General features: G+C 42.2%; 1 protein-coding gene across 2 annotated transcripts; it reads right to left on the bottom strand.

The window, feature by feature from the left end:
• Positions 1–208: 208 nt before the first annotated feature.
• On the bottom strand, positions 209–7,642 carry LOC144532283 (E3 ubiquitin-protein ligase TRIM21-like). Of its 2 annotated transcripts, XM_078272975.1 has the most exons (3): positions 7,533–7,642; positions 6,919–7,072; positions 209–3,502 (listed from the first exon to the last, which is right to left on the bottom strand). In XM_078272975.1, the coding sequence occupies exon 3, from the start codon at positions 3,498–3,500 to the stop codon at positions 1,878–1,880; it is 1,623 nt and encodes a 540-aa protein (XP_078129101.1). In that variant the 5' UTR covers positions 3,501–3,502; positions 6,919–7,072; positions 7,533–7,642; the 3' UTR covers positions 209–1,877. The 2 variants fall into 2 exon arrangements, with proteins under 2 accessions (XP_078129101.1, XP_078129093.1); XM_078272967.1 differs by lacking the exons at positions 6,919–7,072; positions 7,533–7,642 and adding an exon at positions 3,791–3,932.
• Between the last annotated feature and the right edge of the window lie 1,547 nt (positions 7,643–9,189).

Here is a 9,189-nt window from a genome sequence, read left to right as displayed (position 1 = left end):
TAGTCCTATAAAATACATGCTTCCAGCAGAATTTCCTGCTGCACGGGAGCAATCCTGTCAAGGATATAGACTAGGTCCAATGCTACTGTACCGAAATAAGTGTTACATCTTGATAGTAATTAGTGAGTTTTTACTTATCGTTCAACTTAATATTATTAAGCCTGCAGGTGCAAAGTAGATTTCAAATAAAGTCATAAAAACTCAATGATAACTTAGATTTCTTTTATTAAAGATATAAACAGTTACATGTCAAAATAAAATGTATACAAACTCATCTTGGTACTTTTTCTTATCCCTGTGAGTATATACTATGAAACCAATAACCAAAACCCAAAGAAGCACCCTTTTACCAGTTTATAGGAGAAAATAATAAACAAATATCAACTATGACCAACAAAAAAATATATAAATCACCCCATTCCTCCCTGATATATTAAAGGAACACGCTGACTTTTTGGGACTTTGTCTTATTCCCCGTATCCCCCAGAGTTAGATAAGTCCAGACATACCCTTCTCATCTCCGTGCGTGTCGTAACTCTGTCTGACGCCCCCACCGCTAGCCTAGCTTAGCACAGATCCTGGAGGTAACCGGCTCCATCTAGCCTAGCTTAGCACAGATCCTGGAGGTAACCGGCTCCATCTAGCCTAGCTTAGCACAGATCCTGGAGGTAACTGGCTCCATCTAGCCTAGCTTAGCACAGATCCTGGAAGTAACTGGCTCCATCTAGCCTAGCTTAGCACAGATCCTGGAAGTAACTGGCTCCATCTAGCCTACTGCTCCCAATAAGTGACAAAATAACGCCAACATGTTCCTATTTACATGTTGTGATGTGTATAGTCACAGCGTGTACAAATAACAAAGTCATATGAGACACAGCCATCTTCTAACCGTATACATACTGGGAACTATATTCTCAGAAAGGCGAAGCACTGCTACTCTCTGCTCAGGGCTTCTCAGGTGCTGCAAGCATATCACTCCGCCCAAATAGCAGAAGTAGCAGTGCTTCGCCTTGTTGCAGCAGTTTGCAGCCAAGTATTGGGATGCATAAAGGTTGGGCCATGTCAGTATACAACAAAAATATACTTATAATCAGTGTCTAAAAGTCTTTAAAGGAGCAATATGCAATACTGACAGCTAGCGTTTAAAATGGGTACTGCAGTCCAAATTCAAAATACAGGAGCGAGTCCTCTACCCTGGCCCACCCTCCCCTGACTCGATGTTCGCGGGATTTGCCAGGTTGATAACGCTGAACAACATTTCATAAAAGTGAAGCTGCCAATGATGACGTTAGCAACACGAATATTATATAAAGTAACATACCATACATTGCAGTGCGACTTGCAGAGAACTTAAGCTGTGTCCCAGTTCAGGCTATGACTAACTAAATAACTAACTAACTAACTAACTCTAAAGTTGAAATTACCGAAAATGACTTATTCCTATACTAGTAGCCGTGATAAATTAGTTAAGCTCAGTGCTTACCTGTTGAGGAGAAAATAAACCATCTTAAAGTCCTTTGGGGCTCTAAGCCGTCTCCATCTTTCAAAAACATCTCCACTATTTCTTTGCGTTTCACCACATCTCTAGTCGTGCAACTCTTTAGAAAGATGCCAAGGTTTTTTAGGTCGGGATAAACAAATCTATCTCTTTTGATCCAATTTGTTTGGTTGCTGCTTTTCATGGCTGTCCAAAACACACACACAAAACAAAGACAGACATTGCAGACTGGAATGGAAATTCTATAGGAGAAAATACTGGCTTTAGCATTAGTGTCAGAAAAGGACTATTTAATACAGTAAATATATTACATGTCGCCTCTTTAACATTGTCAGGCTCAAATCCAAGTGAAGTCTTAGAAACTAAAGTCAGGGTTTATTTAAAAATGAGTGATGATCAGAGGTGCAGAGTTTTTACCACCATCATTCAGACCAGGATTGAAGTATGGGAAAAGTTTTTCAGTGAAGGAGCAGCCAGTAAAGGAGTAGATAAAAGCTGCAGCATCTACATCATAAAAGGAGACCAGACCCTCCTCATAATCCACAAACACCCCCACCTTCTTAGGCCGAGACTTCAGAGAGAGAAGGACAGGAGGGTCAGCGAGAGCTTTGTATTTAATTCTTTTCCTCAACCATATAGTCCAGTAACCATCCTCAGGGCTAAGTGGGATGTCTTCCTTCCTGTTGATCGACTCTCTGGCCACTCCTAAATCCCATTCAGTCTTTCCTTTAACTTGAACCTCAAAGTAAAAACTGCCTGAAGAGAAACTCTGCTTTCCTAAAACACAGGGATTGAGAGAAAATCTCTCTGGGTTGTTTGGGAGATTTTTCATTACATCACCAGAATTCACTTGTTTCCCATCATCAGACAGGATGAGTTTAGGATGTGCTGTATCAGGATCAAGAGTCACATCCACTGCATACTGCTGGACCCTCTTCAGCTCAGCTTTAACCAGCTTCTTCATCTCTTTACTGAGTGTCTCCTCCAGCTGAGCCACAGCTCTCACCACAGTCCCCTCATATGACGATGGACATGTGCTGACTTCTGTCCAGTCATTGGTGGGTGGAGCAACTTTCATGGACTGGATGCTTTGGAGAAGATGGAGGTGGTCTTCAGAGCATGAGAGCTGCTCCACCTCACTGCTTCTCTTGGTCAGGTCAGAGATTTCCTGTTCCAGCTCTTGAATTAAGTCTTCGGCCCATAACTCTTGTGTATTTTGCTTCTCTGTGATCGTGTTGATGAGCTCCTTCAGGCCTCTCTCAACAGACTCCTTCAGAGAAGTGAAGACCTGAACACCTTCTGCTATCTCTCTGTCTGCATCTTCCTCACTGAGGTCGACTGAGTGTTTGATCTCCTGAATCTTCAGTCGTCTCTCCTGGATCATCTGCTGAATTTCAGCCTCGAGCTCTGCCTTCATTTCTTCATGTCCTTCTTTCAGAGGAACAACATCATGCATCTTGTGGTCTAAAACAGAGCAGAGCATGCAGACACATGTCTGGTCTGTCTTACAGAACAGCTCCAGAGGTTTATTGTGCTTCGTACACATCCTGCCTTCTAGGTTCTCCACAGGGTCGATCAGCTGATGTCTTTTCAGACGTGAAGCTGTCAGATGAGGCTCCAGGTGAGTCTCACAGTAGGAGACCAGACACACTAGGCAGGACTTCAGGGCCTTCAGTTTGGTTCCAGTGCAGACGTCACAGGGAACTTCTCCTGGTTTGGACACTTGTTGCTCTGAGCTGCTGCTGCTGGCTTTCTGTTGAGCTGACTGTCTGAACTGAGCGACCATCTCAGAGATGAAAGTGTTGACGTGCAGCTTAGGTTTTGTGTTGAAAACATTTTTACACATCGGACACATATACTGGTCATTGACATTCCAGTTTTCTGTGATGCAGTTTTTGCAGAAGTTGTGTCCACATGATGTGGTGACAGGATCAGTGAACACATCCAGACAGATGGGGCACAGAAACTGAACTTCAGACAGTCGACAACTAGCTTCAGCCATATCTACACAATGAAAACAAAAGGGAAAATTTGAAAAATTCCAAACATATCTTGCTTTGTGCTTCATGTTTGAGGAAATTATATATTTTTTTAACAATTAACAATTGGAACACTAGCTTCACACAAACTCTCAGTTGAGGTACCGTGGGTTGCTAATGTTCCAACCACCTACGGTAGCTCAACTCTTAGACATTACTCTTTGAAATGTCAAGTATGAAAAGAGAGCAACATCCTGTCTGAGATTGTGTTAACGCTGGTAGTTGAAATGTACATATAATCACTTGAACTCACCAGTGTTTGGCGGAGCCTTTGCTGTAGAAATTGCTGTGTTGTTAAAATAAACTCAATAAACTCAGTTTAGTTTTTGTCATCTTTCTCTCTGCTGTCGCTCTGACAAACTAGTTTCTTTTTGGAGGCTTGTGAGGTTGCAACAGGTATAACTACATACCAGGGAAGTCATCTGTGAGTGCCAGAAAATGTCTTTTGGTTTTCATTGAACATGTTTCCTTGTTGACTGAATGTTTTTTTTATAGCAGCTATTTATAACTCATTACAGACAAGCCAACACCTGACCATATATAACTCCCTCCCAAACAGAAATCAGCTCCCAAACATGAACTTGATACTTTACACATGACTCAAATTGATGCAGCAAAGTTCTTCGCTACGAAGTTCATATTTTTATAAGCAGGTTTATGTGCACATTTCATTCGGATTGGCACCATGGCGGTAGCCTGGAAATCCAGACCCAAATCTGAAAGATTAAGGGTCTGGCATTGAGTAATTAAAATGGCCCAACTTGAGGGGTGGCATCAAGCATGCATTTGAAAATCTCACTGCACGCAATTGGATAACACTACAACCAATTGTAACAATACACGGGGTGACGTATCCAGAGCCCCATACGCTTAGCTACCAGCGGAGCTAACTGGTAGATTAAACGCTTAGCTACCAGCGGAGCTAACTGGTAGATTAGACGCTTATCTACCAGAGGAGCTAACTGGTAGATTAAACTCTTAGCTACCAGAGGAGCTAACTGGGAGATTAATCTCTTAGCTACCAGAGGAGCTAACTGGGGGATTAATCTCTTAGCTACCAGCGGAGCTAACTGGTAGATTAGACTCTTAGCTACCAGAGGAGCTAACTGGTAGATTAAACTCTTAGCTACCAGCGGAGCTAACTGGTAGATTAAACTCTTAGCTACCAGAGGAGCTAACTGGTGGATTAAACTCTTAGCTACCAGCGGAGCTAACTGGGGGATTAAACTCTTAGCTACCAGCGGAGCTAACTGGGAGATTAAACTCTTAGCTACCAGCGGAGCTAACTGGGAGATTAAACTCTTAGCTACCAGCGGAGCTAACTGGTAGATTAAACTCTAAGCTACCAGAGGAGCTAACTGGTAGATTAAACTCTTAGCTACCAGCGGAGCTAACTGGGAGATTAAACTCTCAGCTACCAGCGGAGCTAACTGGTAGATTAAACTCTCAGCTACCAGCGGAGCTAAGTGGTAGATTAAACTCTCCGCTACCAGAGGAGCTAAGTGGTAGATTAAACTCTCCGCTACCAGCGGAGCTAAGTGGTAGATTAAACTCTCAGCTACCAGAGGAGCTAACTGGTAGATTAAACTCTCAGCTACCAGAGGAGCTAACTGGTAGATTAAACTCTTAGCTACCAGCGGAGCTAAGTGGTAGATTAAACTCTTAGCTACCAGAGGAGCTAACTGGTGGATTAGACTCTTAGCTACCAGAGGAGCTAACTGGTAGATTAAACTCTTAGCTACCAGAGGAGCTAACTGGTAGATTAAACTCTTAGCTACCATAGGCGCTAACTGGTAGATTAAACTGTTAGCTACCAGAGGAGCTAACTGGTAGATTAAACTCTTAGCTACCAGAGGAGCTAACTGGTGGATTAAACTCTTAGCTAGCAGAGGAGCTAACTGGTAGATTAGACTCTTAGCTACCAGAGGAGCTAACTGGTAGATTAATCTCTTAGCTACCAGAGGAGCTAACTGGTAGATTAAACTCTCAGCTACCAGCGGAGCTAAGTGGTAGATTAAACTCTCAGCTACCAGCGGAGCTAAGTGGTAGATTAAACTCTCAGCTACCAGAGGAGCTAACTGGTAGATTAAACTCTCAGCTACCAGAGGAGCTAACTGGTAGATTAAACTCTTAGCTACCAGCGGAGCTAAGTGGTAGATTAAACTCTTAGCTACCAGAGGAGCTAACTGGTGGATTAGACTCTTAGCTACCAGAGGAGCTAACTGGTAGATTAAACTCTTAGCTACCAGAGGAGCTAACTGGTAGATTAAACTCTTAGCTACCATAGGAGCTAACTGGTAGATTAAACTGTTAGCTACCAGAGGAGCTAACTGGTAGATTAAACTCTTAGCTACCAGAGGAGCTAACTGGTGGATTAAACTCTTAGCTAGCAGAGGAGCTAACTGGTAGATTAGACTCTTAGCTACCAGAGGAGCTAACTGGTAGATTAATCTCTTAGCTACCAGAGGAGCTAACTGGTAGATTAAACTCTTAGCTACCAGAGGAGCTAACTGGTAGATTAATCTCTTAGCTACCAGAGGAGCTAACTGGTAGATTAAACTCTTAGCTACCAGCGGAGCTAACTGGTAGATTAAACTCTTAGCTACCAGCGGAGCTAACTGGTGGATTAAACTCTTAGCTACCAGAGGAGCTAACTGGTAGATTAACCTGTTGTCATCCGTTTAGTTCGCCTCTGGCCCGCCTATATCAGATACACCGATGTGATTGGTGCAGCTCGGCTACAAAGGGAATAGTTAATGAGCGTCATTACTCCCTTTAGGGCCCCGAAGTTCCTGACTTTAACTTGTGCTGCAAATACAACTTCCCCTTTCCCCCTCCGCTCAGGGACAGTTGCTTTCCCCTCCATTGCAAGCTCTCTGCGCCTGATGATAGTTTTAAAAAGGGAAGCAGTGTGTTCTAGAAAAACATTTCTTTGGTTCTTTGCCAAATCAGCTTTCATACACAGTCGTAAAAACTGAATAAGTCAGATTTTTTATACAGATCTCTTTATTAGACATATAAAAATATACATATATTATGTTATATACTGTAGGCTAAGCAGAAATTAACACATTAACACAGCTTTTCAGCTTTCCTTTGTTTATCTTGTATAAGTGTAAAGAATATATGTTGGATTAGTGTTACTTTTGTCACCTATTTTTAATTTAGTCTTAGTCTTGTGCCAAATGTCCTTGTTTGTTTTAGTCATATTTAGTCATTCACATATCTTTTTTTTGTTAGTCAAGTTTTAGTCGACTACAAGTCTTGTCATTTTAGTCTAGTTTTAGTCAAAAGAAAAGTCAATATAACTAACTGGTTGATTTACAGCATAGATGCCTAAAATCAGCATTACCTAAGAGATGTTAATTTATGTTAACTTACCTGAATGTGTGGGTGGTTAGCCTTTAGATGTCGCTAAAGCCGGTGACACACCAACCGGATGGCCGACCTTCGGCAGAAAAGGTAGTTGGACTGACCCCCGAGTTGGCCAAAAAAAGTGCCTTGGAACACACTGAACCGTACCGTACCTGGAACCCTATTGGACAAATGTGGTCCAGTAAAAGTGCTTGTTTTGTCGCTGACAGGCTCAGATTATTATTCTAAGTGTCTGACAACATTATGGAAAGGATCCCTTCAGAGCTAGACCTTTAAAACCTCTTTGAGACCTTTCTGTTTAACCAGAAACAGCTCTGAGGTCACTTGCGCTAAACCCACCAGACTCCATTTAAAAAAACAGGACTTTTAGCGTGTATAGAGCAAACATATTTCCACATGTAAATCGATGTAAATCGTGTTTATTTCAACCGAAACTAGAGTTGTGATGGTTGGAAAAGTGGAAAGACGACCCAAAACGGCTTTTTATAGTTTTATTTTGTTTCTGTCGACTCTGAATGAAGTGTATTTTAAGACGCTAAAATTACTGTTTATTTACATGGAGTCTGGTTGGTTTAGCAAACGCAATTTCGCAGATGTTATGTTTAAAAAAAGGATCTTACTCTTTAACAGAAAGGTCGACCTCCTTAGAAATCCTTTCATAATGTTGTCAGACACTTAGAATATGAATCTGAAACTGATCTTCAGACAGTCGACAACTGGCTTCAGCGTCACACTGGGAACAAAAGTGAAAGTGTGAAAAACAACATTTTTTTCATGCATAATTTGTGGAAAACGTTTGTCACTACAACCCACAAAATCTCCATAATATTTAAAAAAAATGTAGGGTATCAAATAGTAACCTGCTTATCAAATTGATAGCATACTGATTAGGCAGTACAATAAAAAAAAAGTCCTTTTACCTTTTCAAATGCAGTAATTATAGAGCAATAATATTGTTGCTATTGTTGCACTGCTGTAAAATTGTGCAATAGACCATTTCACAGTTGTAAACATAAATACTCTTCATTACTTTTGGAATAACACGTATGCAAGAAGCAAACTAAAGGGTCAAGTTGAGTCATTTAGCAATTTATTAATATAGCCCAATATCACAAATTTCACAGGGTTTACAATCTGAACAACATACGACACCCTCTGTCCAAAAAACGTTACTTGTTTGGTTGTTCACAGAAGTAATGGGTTAAGAAGTGGCTGCACTCCAGACATTACAATCTACAAATACCCATAAACCCTTTAATAACCAAAGTCTGTGAGTCCGGACTTTGGGATCGGCCCGTTCTCACTCCCATCTCGTAAAATACGGACGCTTGGTCAGGTGCCTTTGTCGTTGTTATTGACGCTAAAAATCTCCTTTAGTGTCATATAACGGGCTTTAACTAAACACGCTTGGTCGGGACTATTGCCGTCCCTTTTGATGCAGTTATGTTAAGGAAAAGGTCACAAGTGGGCTTATGTTTCCGTGACACAAGGAAAGAATGGGACGGTATGGGAACTTGAACCAACAACCCTATGGTTCCCAACCCAACTTCCTACTGACTGAGCTACTGCCAACCCCAACTCCAACCCCAACCCCCACTTACCGGGCCGGCGATTGCTATAGGCGAACTAGGCGATTGCCTAGGGCGTCAAATGTGTTGGGGGCGCCGTGTCGCCCTTAGGTCTACTTCTCATTAGTCATAGAACATGTTTATTGAACATGATCATCCCAGGACGCCCCCTCAGCCGTACGTTTGCTTGTCAACCTGATTATTAGATTGAATCGATGATTATTGTCGATCATTTCCTAATTGGGGGAAAACTTCAAACTAATGATTTAGTTTGAAGTTCCCGTGACGTGACGTTTCCAGTCTGTGGGTCAGACTCAAACACACGGAGCTCTGAAGCAGACCTGTGCGTCGCTTAGCGTCCTCTCTCGCTGTAACAACAGAGACGAGCAGCGGCACAGACCACGGAGCTGCTGCAGCGCGGCTTCCGTGGTCTGTGACGCTTCAGGTTTATAAAGGACGCGCTCTGCTGTCGGCACGCTGCGGCAGATGTGGCCCGTTTGAGCTCTGTGTATTTCTGCAGTAGGTCTAGTTTCGGGTTTCCACCGCCGACGTAGAGCAGCGTTCAGCCACTTCCCTGAACGTTGTCTCATTCAGAGACCAGAGTCTCAAACAGGAAGCTCTGAGAGTCTTACTGCTAAATATTCCATTATGTAATGTAATCTATGTTTCCCTTTACATAAAGATATTTCCAGCATACATTGATTCAGAA

This window comes from Sander vitreus, chromosome 2 (assembly GCF_031162955.1).
Source record: "Sander vitreus isolate 19-12246 chromosome 2, sanVit1, whole genome shotgun sequence".
Taxonomy (NCBI): Eukaryota; Metazoa; Chordata; class Actinopteri; order Perciformes; family Percidae; genus Sander; species Sander vitreus.
Note: the sequence above shows the minus strand (reverse complement) of the source record. Positions and strands in the feature narration are given on the sequence as shown.